This window comes from Aquarana catesbeiana, linkage group LG05 (assembly GCF_042186555.1).
Source record: "Aquarana catesbeiana isolate 2022-GZ linkage group LG05, ASM4218655v1, whole genome shotgun sequence".
Taxonomy (NCBI): domain Eukaryota; kingdom Metazoa; phylum Chordata; class Amphibia; order Anura; family Ranidae; genus Aquarana; species Aquarana catesbeiana.
In genome coordinates, this window is record NC_133328.1 from 649,173,443 (window position 1) to 649,195,007 (window position 21,565).

The 21,565-nt window shown below is 54.7% G+C and overlaps 1 protein-coding gene across 1 annotated transcript; it reads left to right on the forward strand.

Moving 5' to 3' along the window:
• The first annotated feature begins 1,189 nt into the window (after positions 1 to 1,189).
• Positions 1,190 to 20,133, forward strand: LOC141145671 (periodic tryptophan protein 2 homolog). Its single transcript, XM_073632517.1, has 21 exons — positions 1,190 to 1,333; positions 2,980 to 3,092; positions 3,268 to 3,362; positions 3,443 to 3,542; positions 6,307 to 6,450; positions 6,685 to 6,820; positions 9,297 to 9,496; positions 9,643 to 9,786; positions 10,739 to 10,809; positions 10,894 to 11,030; positions 11,115 to 11,263; positions 11,445 to 11,592; positions 12,855 to 13,005; positions 15,285 to 15,465; positions 15,557 to 15,704; positions 15,887 to 15,995; positions 16,075 to 16,140; positions 17,203 to 17,421; positions 17,517 to 17,667; positions 19,230 to 19,304; positions 19,536 to 20,133. The coding sequence occupies exons 1-21, from the start codon at positions 1,316 to 1,318 to the stop codon at positions 19,699 to 19,701; spliced, it is 2,721 nt and encodes a 906-aa protein (XP_073488618.1). The 5' UTR covers positions 1,190 to 1,315; the 3' UTR covers positions 19,702 to 20,133.
• The last annotated feature ends 1,432 nt before the right edge of the window (positions 20,134 to 21,565 follow it).

The following is a 21,565-nucleotide window of genomic DNA, read 5'->3' on the forward strand; positions in this document are numbered from 1 at the left end:
CCCCGTCCAGCAGGTGCTCCTATCAGAGGAACTCATTACATCAGGTGTCCCTGTCCACCAGGTGCCCCTATCAGAGGAACTCATCACATCAGGTGTCCCCATCCACCAGGTGCCCCTATCAGAGGAACTCATTACATCAGGTGTCCCCGTCCACCAGGTGCTCCTATCAGAGGAACTCATTACATCAGGTGTCCCCGTCCACCAGGTGCCCCTATCAGAGGAACTCATTATATCAGGTGTCCCCACCATATTACCCCCAATCAGAGTGCCCTCTTACAGAAGGTGCCCCTGTTATGATACCCACTTAAATCAGTGGGTATCATAATCAGAATATATTCAACTTGGGAGACTCTCAGAATTATAGACTGGGGTCCCGTGACCGCTGCAGCCCCTTGTTGTAATGTATTAGACACAATTCAGTTTGTTGTTAGCTGGTAAGTGAATTTTGTTTTTTGCCCTATCAGGGAACCCCTATAAATCAGGAACCCCAATCATATTATTCCCATATATCAATTGCCCCATCAGATTACACAGATAAATCAGGAACCCCAATTAGAATACCCCCATATATCAGCTTCCCTCATCGGAGTGCACTTATAGATCAGTTACCTTCCCCCAATCAGAGTGAACCTATAGATCAGTTACCCTCCTCCCCAGAGTTCACCTATAGATACCCCCCCCAATCAGAGTACACCCATAGATAAGCCCCCCTCCCCCCCAATCAGAGTACACCTATAGATAAAACTGCCCCCCATGAGAGTACACCTATGGATAACTTACCCCCCTATTTATAGTATACCTATACTGTAGATAACACCCCCCAGTCAGAGTATACCTATAAATAACTTACCCCTCAATCAAAGTACACCTACAGATAACATCCCCCATTCCGTCCCAATTTGAGTACACCTATAGATAATATACACCCCAATTATAATACATCTATAGAAACCCCCCTGAGTACACCCAAAGATACCACTCCCCCCCCCCCCCTGTGTACACCTATAGAAACACCCCCCCTGTGTACACCTATAGATACCAATCAAATAATCCCCTCCATTCCTATACAATTCTAGGGTGGGCAGGAGAAGTCAGCCGCTGGGGGGCGCACATACAAGTCACTACAATGATTACTATGTCTCCTTAGGTCTTATGAGCCTTTCCTTCAGAACTCAATGTATGAGACGCCGGGAGCGGCCATATTGTCGAAGTCCTGTCTGTGATCTCCGGAAAGATGGCGGCGGTCCGGGCGGAAATCATCAACACAAGGCGGAAGCAAAAGAAAGAGAACGGCGAGGAACACATGTGAGAGAGGATGAAATATTCATACAAGGTGAGCAATCCCCCGATATACACCCCTATGTATACTCACTATATATACACCCCTATGTATACTCACTATATATACACCCCTATGTATACTCACTATATATACACCCCTATGTATACTCACTATATATACACCCCTATGTATACTCACTATATATACACCCCTATGTATACTCACTATATATACACCCCTATGTATACTCACTATATATAGACCCCTATGTGTACTCACTATATATACACTCCTATGTTAACTCACTATATATACTCACTCCCTATGTATACTCACTATATATCCCCCCATATATACACCTCTATGTATACTCACTATATATACACCCCTATGTATACTCACTATATATACACCCCTATGTATTCTCACCATATATACCCCTATGTATACTCACCATATACACTCCTATGTATACTCACTATATATACACTCCCTATGTATACTCACTATATACACACCCCTATGTATACTCACCATATATACCCCTATGTATACTCACTATATATATACACTCCTATGTTTACTCACTATATATACACTCCTATGTATACTCACCATATATACCCCTATGTATACTCACTATATATATACACTCCTATGTATACTCACTATATATACACACTCCCTATGTATACTCACTATATATACACCCCTATGTATACTCACCATATATCCCCCCATATATACACCCCTACGTATACTCACTATATATACACTCCTATGTATACTCACTATATATACACCCCTATGTATACTCACCATATATACACCCCTATGTATACTCACCATATATCCCCCCCATATATACACCCCTATGTTAACTCACTATATATACACCCCTATGTATACACACACTATATACACTCCTATGTATACTTGCCATATACACCCCTATGTATACTCACTATATATACACCCCTATGTATACTCACCATATATCCCCCCATATATACACCCCTATGTATACTCACTATATATACACTCCCTATGTATACTCACTATATATACACTCCCTATGTATACTCACTATATATACACCCCTATGTATACTCACTATATATACACCCCTATGTATACTCGCCATATACATGTATGTAGCAAAGTGTCATTTCTTCAGTGTTGTCATATGAAAAGATAGAAGAAAAGATTTACACAAATGTCACTGAGGGGTGTACTTACTTATGTGAGATACTGTGTGTGTGTGTGTGTGTATATGTGTATATATATATATATATATATATATATATACACACACCCCACTACTCCTCCCCCATACTTTGTATACACATACTAGGATCCTGTTCCTGTCCGGTCTGTATTACACATGAAGTTCTCCTCTGTATACAATGTATAATATGTATCCTGTCCTAACTATATACAATGCTCAGGAACCAATCACACTCCAGGGGGCGGAGTTCAGAATTCTGGGATTGTCCCGGGATTTAGTCGTGAATCCTCCTATGTAGGATGTGTGGGTAGGTGGAGTCTGTTGTGTAGCCCCACCCCCTCTGCACTCTGGGATTGCCCTTGGATTTAGTTGTGTATTCTCTCATGTAGGATGTGTGTAGGCGGAGCCTGTCACATAGCTCCACCCCTTCTCACTCTCCAGCCATCCAACCATTGTTCTCTCTCTGCAGTTCAGTAGTCTGCTGGGCACCTTCTACCGGCGCGGGAATCTCACCTTCACCCCGGATGGCAGTTCTCTCCTCAGCCCGGTGGGCAATCGCCTGAGTGTCTTCCACCTCAAGAAGTGAGTTCTGCGGGGGAGGGTCTATATGGTGGTGGCAGCACCCTGTGTATGGCTGTGGGGGGGGGCTCATAGTACCAATCAAGTGCTGGTGTGTTCCTTATTGGTTGTGGGATGGGGGAGGGGCCTGGGGGGTGTGTCCTGTAACTGATAATGAATCGCATCTCTCTCTCCCCAGTAATAATGGAGAGACTCTCCCTTTGGCCACCCGCTGTAATATCTCCTGTGTGGCGCTCTCACCGGACGGCTCTCTGGCAATCTTGGTAGATGAAGGTAATTCAACATCTTGTCCCCCCCCATAATCCTAATCTCAGTTTGTTACCCCATCACCCCCCTCTCTGATCTCTCTACAGAGGGCTCCGCGCTCCTCATCAGTCTCATCACAAAGTCCGTCCTCAATCACTTCAATTTCCAGCAGCCGGTCCACAGCATCAGCTTCTCTCCGGATGGCAGGTGAGCGAGGAGTGAACTCTTCCTGACTTCTGTGTGTTTCTCCAGAACCCAAATGTGTGCCTCCTCCTTCTTCTTCTCCATTGTCCTCCTACCCCCAGCGTCCCTCGCCCGCCCCCCCCCCCCCCCCGGTGTGTCCTCGTACCCCCAGCGTCTCTCTCTCTCTCTCTCTCTGTGCCCTTTTGTACCCCCGGCGTTCCCCTCTCCCCTCTCTGTGTCCTTTTGTACCCACGGCGTCCCTCCCCCTCTCTCTATGTCATTGAGTCCCCCCCGGCATCCCTCCCCCTCTCTCTGTGTCATTGAGCCCCCCCCCGGCATCCCTCCCCCTCTCTCTGTGTCCTTGTGTACCCCAGCGTTCTCTCTGTCTCTCTGTCCTTGTGTCTCCCCGGCGTCCCCCCCCCCGTGTGCCCTTGTATACCCACCGCGTCCCTCCCCCTCTCTGTGTGCCTTTTGTGTACCCCCGGCGTCCCCTCTCTGTGTCCTTGTGTATGCCCGGCGTCCCTCCCCCTCTGTGTCCTTGTGTACCCCCGGCGTCCCCCCTCCTCTCTCTCTCTCTCTCTCTCTCTGTCCTTGTGTACGCCTGGCGTCCCCCCTCCTCTCTCTGTGTCCTTGTGTACCCACGGCGTCCCTCCCGCTCTTTCTGTCGTTGTGTCCGCCCGGCGTCCCTCTCCCTCTCTCTGTGTGTCCTTGTGTACCCCCGGCGTCCCTCCCCCTCTCTCTGTGTGTCCTTGCGTACCCCCGGCGTCCCTCCCCCTCTGTGTGTCCTTGCGTACCCCCGGCGTCCCTCCCCCTCTGTGTGTCCTTGCGTACCCCCGGCGTCCCTCCCCCTCTGTGTGTCCTTGCGTACCCCCCAGCGTCCCTCCCCCTCTCTCTGTGTGTCCTTGTGTACCCCCGGCGTCCCTCCCCCTCTCTCTGTGTGTCCTTGTGTACCCCCGGCGTCCCTCTCCCTCTCTCTGTGTGTCCTTGTGTACCCCCGGCGTCCCTCCCCCTCTCTCTGTGTGTCCTTGTGTACCCCCGGCGTCCCTCTCCCTCTCTCTGTGTGTCCTTGTGTACCCCCGGCGTCCCTCCCCCTCTCTCTGTGTGTCCTTGTGTACCCCCGGCGTCCCTCCCCCTCTCTCTGTGTGTCCTTGTGTACCCCCGGCGTCCCTCCCCCTCTCTCTGTGTGTCCTTGTGTACCCCCGGCGTCCCTCCCCCTCTCTCTGTGTGTCCTTGTGTCCCCCGGCGTCCCTCCCCCTCTCTCTGTGTGTCCTTGTGTACCCCCGGCGTCCCTCCCCCTCTCTCTGTGTGTCCTTGTGTACCCCCGGCGTCCCTCCCCCTCTCTCTGTGTGTCCTTGTGTCCCCCCGGCGTCCCTCCCCCTCTCTCTGTGTGTCCTTGTGTCCCCCCGGCGTCCCTCCCCCTCTCTCTGTGTGTCCTTGTGTCCCCCTGGCGTCCCTCCCCCTCTCTCTGTGTGTCCTTGTGTCCCCCCGGCGTCCCTCCCCCTCTCTCTGTGTGTCCTTGTGTACCCCCGGCGTCCCTCTCCCTCTCTCTGTGTGTCCTTGTGTACCCCCGGCGTCCCTCTCCCTCTCTCTGTGTGTCCTTGTGTCCCCCTGGCGTCCCTCCCCCTCTCTGTGTGTCCTTGCGTCCCCCTGGCGTCCCTCCCCCTCTCTCTGTGTGTCCTTGTGTACCCCCGGCGTCCCTCTCCCTCTCTCTGTGTGTCCTTGTGTACCCCCGGCGTCCCTCTCCCTCTCTCTGTGTGTCCTTGTGTCCCCCTGGCGTCCCTCCCCCTCTCTGTGTGTCCTTGCGTCCCCCTGGCGTCCCTCCCCCTCTCTCTGTGTCCTTGCGTCCCCCTGGCGTCCCTCCCCCTCTCTCTGTGTCCTTGCATACCCCCGGCGTCCCTCCCCCTCTCTCTGTGTCCTTGCATACCCCCGGCGTCCCTCCCCCTCTCTCTGTGTGTACTTGTGTCCCCCCCCCAGCGTCCCTTCTACTTTCTCTGTGTCCTTGTGTCTCCCCGGCGTTTCTCTCCCTCTCTCTGTGTCCTTGCGTACCCCCGGCATCCCTCCCCCTCTCTCTGTGTCCTTGCGTCCCTCCCCCTCTGTGTGTCCTTGCGTACCCCCGGCGTCCCTCCCCCTCTGTGTGTCCTTGCGTACCCCCGGCGTCCCTCCCCCTCTGTGTGTCCTTGCGTACCCCCGGCGTCCCTCCCCCTCTGTGTGTCCTTGCGTACCCCCGGCGCGTCCCTCCCCCTCTGTGTGTCCTTGCGTACCCCCGGCGTCCCTCCCCCTCTGTGTGTCCTTGCGTACCCCCGGCGTCCCTCCCCCTCTGTGTGTCCTTGCGTACCCCCGGCGTCCCTCCCCCTCTGTGTGTCCTTGCGTACCCCCGGCGTCCCTCCCCCTCTGTGTGTCCTTGCGTACCCCCGGCGTCCCTCCCCCTCTGTGTGTCCTTGCGTACCCCCGGCGTCCCTCCCCCTCTGTGTGTCCTTGCGTACCCCCGGCGTCCCTCCCCCTCTGTGTGTCCTTGCGTACCCCCGGCGTCCCTCCCCCTCTGTGTGTCCTTGCGTACCCCCGGCGTCCCTCCCCCTCTGTGTGTCCTTGCGTACCCCCGGCGTCCCTCCCCCTCTCTCTGTGTTCTTGCGTACCCCCGGCGTCCCTCCCCTTCTCTCTGTGTTCTTGTGTCCCCCTGGTGTCCCTCCTCCCCTCTGTGTCCTTGTGTCCCCCCGGCATACCTCGCCCCCTCTCTGTTATCATACATCCCCCCCTCGTACCCTCAGAATCCCCTCTTTTGTCTCTGCAGGAAGTTTGTGGTGTGTAAGGGCTCGCTGGCTCTCATGTACCACGCTCCAGGGAAGAAACGAGAATTTAATGCTTTTGCTCTAGATAAAACCTTCTATGGTCCATATGATGAGACGACGTGCATTGATTGGACGGATGACTCCCGGTAAGTGGCCATGAGATCTCTCTCTAGGACAGTGATGGTGAACCTTGGCACCCCAGATGTTTTGGAACTACATTTCCCATGATGTCCAACTACCATGCAGAGTGCATGAGCATCATGGGAAATGTATTTCCAAAACATCTGGGGTGCCAAGGTTCTCCATCACTGCTCTAGGATTTTCTCATTTCCTGCCTCTCGTTCTCCCGGTAACGTTTAACTCTTTGTGCCCCCTCCCAGGTGTTTTGCGGTTGGCAGTAAGGACATGAGTGCCTGGGTGTTCGGTGCTGAGCGCTGGCAGCAACTCATCTATTACTCAATCGGCGGCCACAAGGATGCCATTGTCTCCTGCTTTTTCCTGGAGGACAGTTTGGATGTGAGGCTCGGCAGGAATTCCTCATGGGCTTTGGGGGTCATAGTATTTAATCGTTTATAAAGGGTTCCCGGAGCACTTTGAGTAAAAAATGTGTACATTTTAGCTTGAGCAATTGAGCTCTGTAAACTGTAGGTTTTCTTTTCCAAAAGAGCACGTGAGAAGAAGAGAACTTGTGATAAGTTTAGTCCTAATCATTACATATGACAATATGTGCAAAAAACAGTTTCTGTGTAACTCCTAAGAGCCACCATAACCCTTAAAGTGGACCTGTGCTTTATCCCCACAGAGCTCCCTCTCTCTCAAGTAGCCGATTCTCCACTTGGTTTTGCTCAACCGGTGGAAGCAGAGAGGTGCCGCCTGCAGTCTGAGATTACACAGGGCTGAGGCTGTGTGACAGCCGCCTGCTCCTCTGTGCCTGGCTTCATCGCGTGGAGAGAGTCACCTGCTCCTCTGTGCCCGGCGGCGTTGCGTGGAGAGAGCCGCCGGCTCCTCTGTGCCCGGCGGTGTTGCGCGGAGAGCCGCCTGCTCCTCTGTGCCCGGCGGCGTTGCGCGGAGAGCCGCCTGCTCCTCTGTGCCCGGCGGCGTTGCGCGGAGAGAGCCGCCTGCTCCTCTGTGCCCGGCGGCGTCGCGTGGAGAGAGCCGGCTGCTCCTCTGTGCCCGGCGGCGTCGCGTGGAGAGAGCCGCCTGCTCCTCTGTGCCCGGCGGCGTCGCGTGGAGAGAGCCGCCTGCTCCTCTGTGCCCGGCGGCGTCGCGTGGAGAGAGCCGCCTGCTCCTCTGTGCCCGGCGGCGTCGCGTGGAGAGAGCCGCCTGCTCCTCTGTGCCCGGCGGCGTCGCGTGGAGAGAGCCGCCTGCTCCTCTGTGCCCGGCGGCGTCGCGTGGAGAGAGCCGCCTGCTCCTCTGTGCCCGGTCACGTCGCGCGGAGAGAGCCACGTGCTTATCCATACTTGGGGGGGTGTTGGGACGGCTGAGCAAATAATGACTCCACCAAGAAGATGAGGTCAAAAATATGTTCCCGGAGCTCTGCCGGGAGTTGCTCAGCCAACGTGTCAGGTAGAGTGCTCAACACTGACTCTACCGTTGACCCTACTGCTGATTTAACCCCCCCCCCCTCACACACACACACACTAACCTAAACGCCCTACTGTTGACCCTAACACTAATTTAAACCCCCTAAGGGTGACTTTATTGCTAATTTAAACCTCCCCGATGCTGATCCTAACTTGATCAACTTAACCACTTCAGCTCCAGAAGATAACCCCCCCCCTTCCCCCAATGACCAGGCCATTTTATTTTGCAATACGGCACTGCGTTATTTTAACTGACAATTGTGCGGTCGTGCGACGATGTACCCAAATGACGTTTTTGCCCTTTTTATTTCCCACAAATAGAGATTTCTTTTGGTGGTATTTGATCACCTCCTGCGGTTTTAATTGTTTGCGCTGTAAACAAATAAAAACCAACCATTTTTAAGAAAAAATAAATACAATTTTTACTTTCTGCTATAAAATATATTCAATGAAAAAAAAATGTAAAAAATAAAATTTCTTCATCAATTTAGGACAATCTGTATTCTGCTACATATTTTTGGTATAAAAAAAAAAAAAAAAAATCCCAATAAGCGTATATTGAATGGTTTGTGCAAAAGTAATAGCGCCTACAAACTATGCGGAATGTGTTTGTCTTACTAGTAATGGCAGCGGTCAGCGACCTATAACTGCACTGCGATATTGCGACGGACAAATCGGACACTATCTGACACTTTTTGGGAACCAGTGACACTAATACAGTGATCAGTGCTGAAAATATGCACTGTCACTGTAATCATTACACTGGCAGGGAAGTTAGTTAACATCGGGGGGAGGGGCGATCAAAGGGTTAAATGTGTGCATAGGTTGTGCTTACTCAGTGTGGGGGGCTAGGTGCTTTGACTGAGGGAAGGCAAAGGTCTGTGTTCCTGCTTTGCAGAGACACAGGATCCATGCCTTCCCTTCTGACAGAATGGTGATCTGCCTTGTTTACATAGGTAGATTGTCGTTCTGTGTACCCGCTGCTGGACTCCCGCTGTGAGCAATCACAGCGGGTCGCCAATGGCGCGTGTGCGTGCCTTAGAACCATAAGTGTCAGATCAGGTACTAGGTATGTGATCTGGCGCTGAACGGCCGCCCTGCAGCAGCAGTATATGTACGATGGGCGGTGGTTCTAACGCTGACCCTATTGCTAAAGCATAACCCAACACTAACCTAAACCTCTTAATAGTGATTGTAACACTATCCTAAACCACTAACATTAACAAACACCCTAAAACTGACCCTAATGCTAACCTAAACCCCCTAACACTGACCCTATAGCTAACCTACCCCCCATCCAGCCCAGAAAGGAATGGCTCTGTCTGTGTTGTATATGTTTATATGTATATGATCTCCGGGTTCCGGATATGTACTCACCGCTTTCTCTGATGTCCCCCCCCCCCCTTCAGCTGTACACCATCAGTGCAGACGCCGCTCTCTGTATGTGGCAGTGTGACACGGAACTGTCCCAGCTCCTCCCCCGAGCACCCAAGAAGAAGCCACCTGAGACGGAAGACATGGAGAAGGAGAAAGGGGAGGAGATTAGAGGAATAGCCAATCCTGCTCCAGAGGAAAATGTTGGGAGAGTGCACTACAGCAGGAACACCAGGTGAGGCCCTGCCCCCTTCTGTGCCATACTGGGAGGAACAGGTTGCTATGGGCAATAAGAACCAGTCATCTTCTCCCCCTCTTAATACGTATTGCTGCCCTTCCTCTCTTATCAGATCTAAAATCATCTGTCATTTCTCCCTGCAGGCATTTCTTCAATAAAGATGGCGATTTCACCACGCTCACCGCTGCCGCCTTCCATAAGAAGATCAACCTGCTGGTCACCGGATTCTCTTCGGGAACTTTCCATATCCATGAACTCCCGGAAATCAGCCTCATCCACTCACTCAGGTATCTGTGACCAGATAAGTCTCCCTCATTGACAACCATGTCCAGCCCATTATCTCCTCTCCATATTTTCACCAGGACACTATGCTCCACCCACTCTTTAGTCTCTGATCTCCATCCTACCACAAGTGCACGTCATGCACCTCCCACCCTTCTGTCTCCCCTCCCCATTCTATCTAAACACCATGCCCTGCCCACTTTGACTTTCTTTTATCCTCCACCAGGACACTGTACCCTGCCCACTTCTGCCTTCCCTCCCCAATTCTACAAGAGCTCCATACCCTGCCTACTCTCCTTTCTGCTCCTTCCCGTTCCACCAGGACACAATGTTCCACCCATTTACCATGGGACATTCTCTCGTCTCCTCTCCCCTTTCTACCAGTTTACCATGTCCCACCCGTTCTCCTATCTCCCCTCCCCATTCTACCTAGGTACCATGTCCCACCCATTCTACCTAGGTACCATGTCCCACCCATTCTACCTAGGTACCATGTCCCACCCATTCTACCTAGGTACCATGTCCCACCCATTTTACCAGGGTACCATATCCCACCCATTCTTCTATCTCACCTCCCCATTGTTCCAGGACACCATGTTCTACCTTCCCTACCCACTTCTGCTTTCCCCACCCAATTCTACAAGGGCTCTATACCCAGCCCCCCTCTCCTTTCTCCTCTTCCCATTCCACCAGGACACAATGTTCCACCCGTTTACCATGGGACATTCTCCCGTCTCATCTCCCCATTCCACCAGGGTACCATGTCCCACCCGTTCTCCTATCTCCCCTCCCCATTCCACCAGGGTACCATGTCCCAGCCATTCACTTACCCCACCTCCCCATTGTTCCAGGACACCATGTTCTACCCACTCCCTGTGTTTCCTTCCCATCCCACCGGAAAGCATGCCCCATCCCCTCTCTCCTCTTAATGTGTCTATCTTATTCTTTCTGTGGCAGCATCTCGGATCAGAGTATTTCCTCCATCACTATAAACAGCAGCGGGGACTGGATTGCATTTGGCAGCAGTGGTAAGTGGTGTGGTATCCCCCCCCCCCCCTCCCCTCCCCCATGGTGTGCGCTTTGGGGGTAATTCTCTATCTTGTGTCTTCCAGGCCTGGGCCAGTTATTGGTGTGGGAGTGGCAGAGCGAGTCCTACGTGTTGAAGCAGCAGGGTCACTTCAATAACATGGTGGCCCTGTGCTACTCCCCCGACGGGCAACATATCGTCACCGGCGGAGATGACGGCAAGGTATGAGCATCCTCCTGTACTGTCAGTGGTTGCTTTCCAGTGATGCTCCAGTGATGCCCCCTTATGGTGCTCTTTATATTGCAGGTGAAAATTTGGGACACCAGTAGTGGATTTTGCTTCGTCACATTCACGGATCACACCAGCAGTATTACCGCGGTGACCTTCACCAGTAACGGACAGGCGGTGCTCAGCGCTTCATTGGATGGTACTGTCCGGGCCTTCAGCTTATTGAGGTAATGCTGGGGTGAGGGGGGGAGGGGTGATTGGACTGAAGAGGGTGGGGAAAGAGGGAGATGGGATTAGACAGGGAGGTGAGGAGGAAAAGGGAGAAAAATTGGGTAGAAGGGAGAGGAAGGAGAACTTTGCTCATTATATAATGGACAAATTCTACAAAATGCTTCATCTCCATTTTAGGTATCGCAACTTCCGGACTTTCACCTCCCCCCGGCCAACTCAGTTCTCCTGTTTGGCGGTGGACGGTAGTGGGGACATTGTATGTGCCGGAGGGCAAGATTCCTTCGAAGTGTATGTATGGAGTATACAGACGGGGAGACTGCTAGACGTGAGTACTGCCAATATACACCCTGATCCATTCCCATCAATCTACCCCCCCCCCCCCCCCGACCTCCCTCTGGCTTCAGTCTAACCCACCCCCCGACCTCCATCTGGCTTCAGTCTAACCCACCCCCCGACCTCCCTCTGGCTTCAGTCTAACCCACCCCCCGACCTCCATCTGGCTTCAGTCTAACCCACCCCCCGACCTCCCTCTGGCTTCAGTCTAACACCCCCCCCCCCCCAACCTCCCTCCTGGCTTCAGTCTAACCCCCCGACCTCCCTCTGGCTTCAGTCTAACCCCCCCCCCAACCTCCCTCTGGCTTCAGTCTAACCCCCCGACCTCCCTCTGGCTTCAGTCTAACCCCCCCCCAACCTCCCTCTGGCTTCAGTCTAACCCCCCCCCCAACCTCCCTCTGGCTTCAGTCTAACCTCCCCTCTGGCGTCAGTCTAACCCCCCCCTCCCCCCGTCTTCCCTCTGGCTTCAGTCTAACCACCCCCAACCTCCCTCTGGCTTCAGTCCAATCCCTCCAACCTCCCTCTGGCTTCAGTCTAATCCCCCCCCCCCCCAACCTCCCTCTGGCTTCAATCTAATCCCCCCCCCCCCCCCAACCTCCCTCTGGCTTCAATCTAATCCCCCCCCCCCCCCCAACCTCCCTCTGGCTTCAGTCTAACCCCCCCCCCCCCAACCTCCCTCTGGCTTCAGTCTAACCCCCCCCCCCCCAACCTCCCCTCTGGCTTCAGTCTAACCCCCCCCTTGACCTCCCCTCTGGCGTCAGTCTAACCCCCCCTCCCCCCGTCTTCCCTCTGGCTTCAGACTAACCCCCCCCAACCTCCCCTCTGGCTTCAGTCTAACCCCCCCCCCCCCCAACCTCCCCTCTGGCTTCAGTCTAACCCCCCCCTTGACCTCCCCTCTGGCGTCAGTCTAACCCCCCCTCCCCCCGTCTTCCCTCTGGCTTCAGTCTAATCCCCCCCCCCCCCCCGACCTCCCTCTGGCTTCAGCCTAACCCCCCCCCCCCGACCTCCCTCTGGCTTCAGTCTAACCCCCCCCCCCGACCTCCCTCTGGCTTCAGTCTAATCCCCCCGACCTTCTGGCTTCAGTCTAACCCTCCCCCAACCTTCCTTTTGGCTTCAGTCTATGCCCCCTGACCTCCCCTCTGGCTTCAGCCTAACCAACCCCCCCCCCCGATCTCCCCTCTGGCATCAGTCTAACCCTCCCCCCGTCTTCCCTCTGGCTTCAGTCTAACCCCCTCCCTCCCTTCTTTTTATCAGGTGTTAGCCGGACATGAAGGACCAATCAGCAGCATTGCCTTTAATCCATGGAAGTCTGTCCTGGCCACTGCATCCTGGGACCAAACTGTGAGGCTGTGGCACATGACCGATAGCTGGAGGACTACGGAAACCTTCAGCCTCAATGCGGATGGTAAGTTGATGCGGGTAGGTCGCCCTGTCGGGGGTGATTGACTGACCGCTCCGGGCTACTCAGTTTTTTTTGCCACTTTTTAACAATCTCTCACCTTTCGGCCGCTGTCAATCAATAGGAATCAGGCCAATGCTCTATTAAAGTGATTGTAAAGGAAAAATGTTTAACCCCTTTAACACCGACCGTACGCAAATATACATTCTCAGCTTGAAGGGGTTATACCGGGGCATCACCCCGGTACCGTTCTTTTTTAGAGCCAGCGGTTGGCTGTTTAGTGGTACTGACCGATGTGGCTAAAAGCTACTCGGAAGGGGAGACTTTCCGCCACTCCTCACGGGCCTCCCGTTCCACCAGTAGCCCCCGAGCCACCATTCGGCGCGTCCTCCACCTAGGCTGAGACTCGTACAAAGCCGGATTCGGCTCCGATCGGGTCTCCGAGTGTAACATCCCCGAGACGACGCCACAACGTCACTTCCGGTTTACATGGCTGCCAATGGCGCAGTTTTAAAAAGAAAAAAATTACAGTATTCAGAAGCGACGATTTTTGGCGATCTGAATACTTTTAAGTGTAAAGGAGGGAATTTGGGGTCTTTTAGACTTCCGATTCCTTCATAAAGAGGACCTGTCATCACCGCCTATTGGGCCCCATTCACACCTGAGCGTTTTGTAGCTTGAAGAAAAAATAAATGTATTCTCTATGGAGTTCACATCTTCACTCCAAAACGCCTGAAGCCCAAACAAGTTCTGGAACTTTTTTTTTTTTTTTTTTAGGCAGATTACAGGTGGTTTTCAGCTTTTTACATTGGTGACCCTTTGACCCATACAAAATCACGCGACTTTCTGCTTGAAAACGTTACGCTCAGGTGTGAATGGGGCCTTACTGTCACATGGGATATTTACATTCCTTGTGACAGCAATAAAAATGTTTAAAAAAAAAATTTAAATTTTTTATATATATATAAAATTTTTCCCCCCGCGCAGCAAAGAAAACTCATACATAAGTTGCACATGTAAACGGTGTTCAAATCACACATGTGAGGTGTCACCGCGATCGTCAGAGCGAGAACAATAATTTTAGCGCTAGACCTCCTCTGTAACTCTAAACTGGTAACCGTTCATTTTATTTTTTTTTTATTTTTTTTTAAAGAGTCACCTATGGAGTTTAATTAGTTTGTCGCCATTCCACGAGTGTGCGCAATTTCAAAACATGACCTGTTGGGGTATCTATTTACTCGGTGTAACATCTTTCACATTTTATGCAAAAAGATTGGGCTAACTTGACTTTTTTTGTGTCTTTTTCCCTAAAAATTGCATTTAAAAGACCGCTGCGCAAATACTGTATGACTTAAAAAGTTTGCAACGATCGCCATTTTATTCTCTAGGGTCTATATATATATAATGTATGTGCGTTTGGGGGTTCTAAGTAATTTTCCATCAAAAAATACGGATTTCAACAAATGTCAGAAATGGGCTTAGGCATGAATCAGTTAAAAAAAAAAAAAAAACATGTTATACTTGCCTGCTCTGTGCCAAGGTTTTGCACAGAGAAGCCCAGATCCTCTTCTTCTCGGGTCCCCCGCCGTCGCTTTGAGCGCCTCCCCCTTGCCAAGTTCCCCCATGGCAAGCCGCTTGCTGTGGGGGGCACTTGTGCGTGCTCGCTCCTGAGCCGGTGTCTTGCCGAGAAAGTTCCCCCGGCAGATAAGGACCCCCCTGTACGGCGCAGCGCTTGCGCAGTACGAACGACTACGGAGCCGCCGAAAATAGCCGAAGCTGAAAACCTTGAGTCAGCTGCACACGGCACCTGCGCCCTGAGTCCAGGTTCAAGCCCCACCATCCAAGTGGACATAGAGGCAGAATAAAAAAGTGCAGAGCGAAGCGAGGCGAGCCCGCGAGGGGCCCTGTTACAGGCGCCATGTACAGCTGACTTACAGCTATTCAGCTTCGGCTATTTCTGGCGGCTCGTACTGCGCAAGAGCTGCACCTGCACAGTACAGGGGGGTCCTTATCCGCGGAGGGGAACTTTCTCGGCAGAACACCGGCTCTCTGTGTCCATAAGACACAGCGAGTGTGGCTCAGCCCCCGCTCCCTCCTGACTGGCTGTGGTTGACATTGGCTCCCGCTGCTGTATCTCGCCCAATCAGGTGGGAGAGCCTCGGGTCTCATGCACATCGCTGTGATCGAGATGGGGCATACGCAGGGGCAGAGGGGGAGCTGCACACTGAAAGTAAAAGGCCTTCAGCCTCTATATCCTCTTTAAACATTTGTGTGTCCCTCCTCAGCGCTAGCGGTCACTTTCCGACCGGACGGAGAGGAACTGGCGGTGGCTTCTCTGGACGGTCAAATCACCATGTGGGACCCCGAGAAGGGAACCCAGACTGGATCCATCGAGGGAAGACATGACCTGCAAATGGGCCGAAAGGAGTTGGACAAAGTGACCGCTAAACACTCTGCTAAGGGGAAGTAAGTGAAACCTGAATCCCCCCCCCCGACTTCCTGTCACCTGACGATGTCGTGACCTTTCACCTTTACCATCTGACCTCTTGTCACACAGGGCATTCACCACGCTCTGCTACTCTGCAGACGGGCAGGCTCTTCTTGCTGGGGGGTCATCGCGGTTTGTCTGCATTTACCACACGAGGGAGCAGCTGCTTGCCAAGAAGTTTGAAATCTCCTGTAATTATTCTCTGGACGCCATGGAGGTAATGAGGTCTTCTCTGTCCGTCTTCATACTCGCCACTCCTATTGGTCCCATGTGCCTACCCCGCCTTATCCTTGCTTTCTGTCACCACCCCCCTCTTGCTCTGTCATCCCACCCTACAGTTCTTCTGCCTCTTCTGAGCTCTCTCATTAAAACTTTTTTTATTTTTTACTTTTCTGGCAGGAGTTCTTAGACCGGCGTAAGATGACGGAATTCGGTAGTCTGGCACTAATTGATGAAGGTGCTGGAGACGAGGATGGGGTTGCCCTGAGTCTTCCAGGAGTGCGTAAAGGTGAATTTTTATCCCTGTTTGGCTTCTTCCGACTGTTCAGATGTTCCAGTATCCGCTCACTGACCGTCTGTCTTCCCAGGTGATATGAGTTCCCGCCGCTTCAAACCAGACATCCGCGTAACGTCACTGCGATTCTCTCCGACAGGTCAGTGACCGAACAGCACTGGGGTGGGGAGAGTAATCTGTGCCAAGGAGCACCAGGTGGGTTGGGGGGAGAACTATGTGCCAAGGAGCACCATGTGGGTTGGGGGGAGAACTCTGTGCCAAGGAGCACCAGGTGGGTTGGGGGGAGAACTATGTGCCAAGGAGCACCAGGTGGGTTGGGGGGAGAACTATGTGCCAAGGAGCACCAGGGGGGTTGGGGGGAGAACTCTGTGCCAAGGAGCACCAGGGGGGTTAGGGAGAGCTCTGCACCAAGGAGCACGAGGGGGTTGGGGAAAGCTCTGCGCCAAGGAGCACCAGGGGGGGTTGGGGGAGAGCTCTGCGCCAAGGAGCACCGGGGGGGTTGGGAGGAAGAGGTCTGCACCAGGGGGGTTGGGAGGAAGAGTTCTGCATCAGGGGGGTTGGGGGGAAGAGCTCTGCGCCAAGGAGCACCAGGGGGGTTGGGGGGAAGAGCTCTGCACCAGGGGGTTTGGGGGGGAGAGCTCTGCACCAAGAAGCACCAGGGGGGTTAGGGGGAAGAGCTCTGCACCAGGGGGTTTGGGGGGGAGAGCTCTGTGCCAAGGAGCACCAGGGGGGTTGGGGGGAGAGCTCTGCGCCAAGGAGCACCAGGGGGGTTGGGAGGAGAGCTCTGCGCCAAGGAGCACCAGGGGGGTTGGGGGGAGAGCTCTGCGCCAAGGAGCACCAAGGGATTGGGCTTTGCGCCAAGGAGTACCATGGGGCTTGGGGGAGAGCTCTGTGCCAAGGAGCAGCAGGGGGGTGGGGGGAGAGCTCTGCGCCAAGGAGGGTGGGGGGAGAGCTCTGTGCCTATTAGTACCAGAGGGATTGGGGGAGAGCTCTGTGCTAAGGAGCACCAGGAGGGTGGGGGGAGAGCTCTGCACCAGGGAGCACCATTTGGGGGGGGGGGGGTCTGTGCTCTGCAACAAGGAGCACCGGAGGGTTTGGGGGAGAGCTCTGCACCAGGGACCACCGGGGGAGGGGCTCCACTTTTCATCGCTCCTCCAGATGCACACATTCCCATTCCGCCATCCTCTCATCTCTCTTGCAGGGCGCAGTTGGGCGGCCACATCCACAGAGGGTCTCCTCATCTTCTCTCTGGACTCCAGTACAGTGTTTGACCCGTTCCAGCTGGATGAAGAGGTGACGGCAGGGAGCATACGCCAAGCGCTGCGAGCGGCCCAGTGGACTCGGGCTCTGGTCATGGCAATGAGGCTGAATGAAGAGCGCCTCCTACAGGAGACTCTAGAGAGCGTGCCATGCACGGACAGTGAGTACAGGAGGTGGGGGAGGGGAGGTTGTTGTTTGGGGGCACACCTTTTCTCACCTGGAGATTTCCGCATTGACTCTTTGCTTTTCCCTCAGTTAAAGTCCTCTGCTCCTCCCTGCCGGAGCTGTATGTGGAGCGGCTGCTGGCGATCTTGGCATTGCAGATTGAACGATCGCGGCATCTGCAGTTCTATCTGATCTGGGCTCATGAACTGCTGATGCAGCACGGACAGAAGATGAAGAGTCGGTGAGATGATTGATCTGTACCAGACCCCTTATATACACACCATATATCACATATCGTATATATGAAGTATTGATGAGTACTGCCCCATTATGAAGTCCTCTGTTTCCCCTTGAGTTTTGGGGGGGCTTGTTACATGTGTCCTGCAAGTAGTGGGGGTCTTATACTACTCCTGGGTGCAGGTAGGGGGATATGTGCTGGGTGTTGGGGGTGCTTACTACGTGTGTCCTCCTGGATGTAGAGGTGGCAGATGGACATAATATACTTATTGTGGGTGTAGGTAAGTGTACTACATGTGTCCCCCTAGGTGAAGGGTTGGGGGGGTGGGCGCTTAATGCATGTGTCCTTCTGGCTGTATTGGAGGTGCTTATCCTGGGTGCAAAGTTGAGTACATGTGTCATCCTGGGTGTAGTGGGGGTACGGCCTGTGCCATCCTGGGTGTAGTGTGGTGGTATGGCATGTGCCATCTTTGGTGTAGTGGGGGTACTGCATCACCCTGGGTGTAGTGGGGGGTACGGCCTGCCTCCTCCTGGGTGCAGGGGGGGTACGGCCTGGGTGTAGTAGGGGTACGGCCTGGGTCGTCCTGGGTGTAGTGGGGGTACGGCCTGGGTCGTCCTGGGTGTAGTGGGGGTACGGCCTGGGTCGTCCTGGGTGTAGTGGGGGTACGGCCTGGGTCGTCCTGGGTGTAGTGGGGGTACGGCCTGGGTCGTCCTGGGTGTAGTGGGGGTACGGCCTGGGTCGTCCTGGGTGTAGTGGGGGTACGGCCTGGGTCGTCCTGGGTGTAGTGGGGGTACGGCCTGGGTCGTCCTGGGTGTAGTGGGGGTACGGCCTGGGTCGTCCTGGGTGTAGTGGGGGTACGGCCTGGGTCGTCCTGGGTGTAGTGGAGGTACAGCCTGGGTGTAGTGGGGGTACGGCCTGGGTCACCCTGGGTGTAGTGGGGGTACGGCCTGGGTCACCCTGGGTGTAGTGGGGGTACGGCCTGTGTCCTCCTGGGTGTAGTGGGGGTACGGCTTGCGTCGTCCTGGGTGTAGTGGGGGTACGGCCTGCGTCGCCCTGGGTGTCAAGGGGTACAGCTTGCGTCGTCCTGGGTGTAGTGGGGGTACGGCCTGCATGGTCCTGGGTGTAGCGGGGGTACAGCTTGCGTCGTCCTGGGTGTAGCGGGGGTACAGCTTGCGTCGTCCTGGGTGTAGCGGGGGTACGGCCTGGGTCGTCCTGGGTGTAGCGGGGGTACGGCCTGGGTCATCCTGGGTGTAGCGGGGGTACGGCCTGGGTCGTCCTGGGTGTAGCGGGGGTACGGCCTGGGTCGTCCTGGGTGTAGCGGGGGTACGGCTTGGGTCGTCCTGGGTGTAGCGGGGTACGGCTTGGGTCGTCCTGGGTGTAGCGGGGGTACGGCCTTTCGTCATCCGGGGTGTAGTAGGGGTACTGCTACATATGTCTCTTTGGTTGTGCCCATCTTGGTGATGGGGTGGGTACTTGGTGATGGGGTGGGTACTTGGTGATGGGGTGGGTACTACACATGTTCTGATCACCACAATATGACTTACCATGAAGTTTTCTTCCTGCAGGTCGGTTTCCTTATTACCCGCCATTCACTCTCTATGGAAGAGCATCCAAACTCACTTCAATGACATCTCCAAGCTGTGAGTACCGGTGTTTCTCCCCCCCCCACCCCCATTACCCTTGTACCCGAGTGCCTACCCACCCTGAGTATCTGCCCCTCCCCCGTCCTCACTACTATACCCCAGGGCTCTCCCCAATACCCTACCTGAGTGCACCTACCCCTCACTCACCTGTCCCCTTTCTATCCCTGCTTGTAGTGTATATCAGAACTATTGGGGGGGGAATAACTTTCTCTCTCGGTTTCTCCTTAGTTGTGACTGGAACCGATACAACATGAAGTTTGCGGTGTGCCTCTCCCGGCAGCGAGGGATGAAGAGGTCGGCGGAGGGCGGGGACAGTGATGTGGAGGGCGGGGACAGTGATGTGGAGTTTGAGGTGGCGTCATCGGAGGACGTTGAGGAAGAGATTGCCGAGTGATGTGATGGAGATCTGAGATGGAAGAGAAGAACCGTCCTCAGGACCATGGAGAGGAGTGATGGGCGTTCGCCGTGTCCTCACCAAAACATCTTCCATGTTCTACAGAGAAAATGATGAGATTCTGCTGGAAGGTCATCCGGTGTGCACACAGGGGGCAGAGACTGGTCTCATGGGGGGGGCGCTGTCACTGTTGGTTGTGTCTCAGTGATATACGGGGACACTTCACTTTGTATTTCAAACTCCCAAATAAAGTTCTATATATTTTCTTATGTTGTTGCCACCAGATGTCTCATCCCATGTACAACGTCTTCACAATTCTGAGACAATGCTGAGGGACTGATGTCATCTGCTGGGTGAAGTGCCACACTCTTTGCTCTTTACTGCGATTCAGCATCAAGTCTCTGTACTCTGCATCCCACGCTCTGCCTGTCTCTGTGCTCTGCGCCCCACGCTCTGCCTGTCTCTGTGCCCTGCACCCCACGCTCTGCCTGTCTCTGTACTCTGCACCCCAGGCTCTGCCTGTCTCTGTACTCTGCATCCCACGCTCTGCCTGTCTCTGTGCCCTGCGCCCCACGCTCTGCCTGTCTCTGTGCCCTGCACCCCACGCTCTGCCTGTTTCTGTACTATGCACCTCATGCTCTGCCTGTCTCTGTACTCTGCACCCCATGCTCTGCCTGTCTCTGTACCCCACGCTCTGCCTGTCTCTGTGCCCTGCACTCCACGCTCTGCCTGTCTCTGTGCCCTGCACTCCACGCTCTGCCTGTCTCTGTACTCTGCACCCCACGCTCTGCCTGTCTCTGTGCCCTGCGCCCCACGCTCTGCCTGTCTCTGTGCCCTGCGCCCCACGCTCTGCCTGTCTCTGTGCCCTGCGCCCCACGCTCTGCCTGTCTCTGTGCCCTGCGCCCCACGCTCTGCCTGTCTCTGTGCCCTGCGCCCCACGCTCTGCCTGTCTCTGTGCCCTGCGCCCCACGCTCTGCCTGTCTCTGTGCCCTGCGCCCCACGCTCTGCCTGTCTCTGTGCCCTGCGCTCCACGCTCTGCCTGTCTCTGTGCCCTGCGCCCCACGCTCTGCCTGTCTCTGTACTCTGCGCCCCACGCTCTGCCTGTCTCTGTACTCTGCGCCCCACGCTCTGCCTGTCTCTGTACTCTGCGCCCCACGCTCTGCCTGTCTCTGTACTCTGCGCCCCACGCTCTGCCTGTCTCTGTACTCTGCGCCCCACGCTCTGCCTGTCTCTGTACCCTGCGCCCCACGCTCTGCCTGTCTCTGTACCCTGCGCCCCACGCTCTGCCTGTCTCTGTACCCTGCGCCCCACGCTCTGCCTGTCTCTGTACCCTGCGCCCCACGCTCTGCCTGTCTCTGTACCCTGCGCCCCACGCTCTGCCTGTCTCTGTACCCTGCGCTCCACGCTCTGCCTGTCTCTGTACCCTGCGCTCCACGCTCTGCCTGTCTCTGTACCCTGCGCTCCACGCTCTGCCTGTCTCTGTACCCTGCGCCCCACGCTCTGCCTGTCTCTGTACCCTGCGCCCCACGCTCTGCCTGTCTCTGTACCCTGCGCCCCACGCTCTGCCTGTCTCTGTACCCTGCGCTCCACGCTCTGCCTGTCTCTGTACCCTGCGCTCCACGTTCTGCCTGTCTCTGTACCCTGCGCTCCACGTTCTGCCTGTCTCTGTACCCTGCGCTCCACGTTCTGCCTGTCTCTGTACCCTGCCCTCCACGTTCTGCCTGTCTCTGTACCCTGCGCTCCACGTTCTGCCTGTCTCTGTACCCTGCGCTCCACGTTCTGCCTGTCTCTGTACCCTGCGCTCCACGTTCTGCCTGTCTCTGTACCCTGCGCTCCACGTTCTGCCTGTCTCTGTACCCTGCGC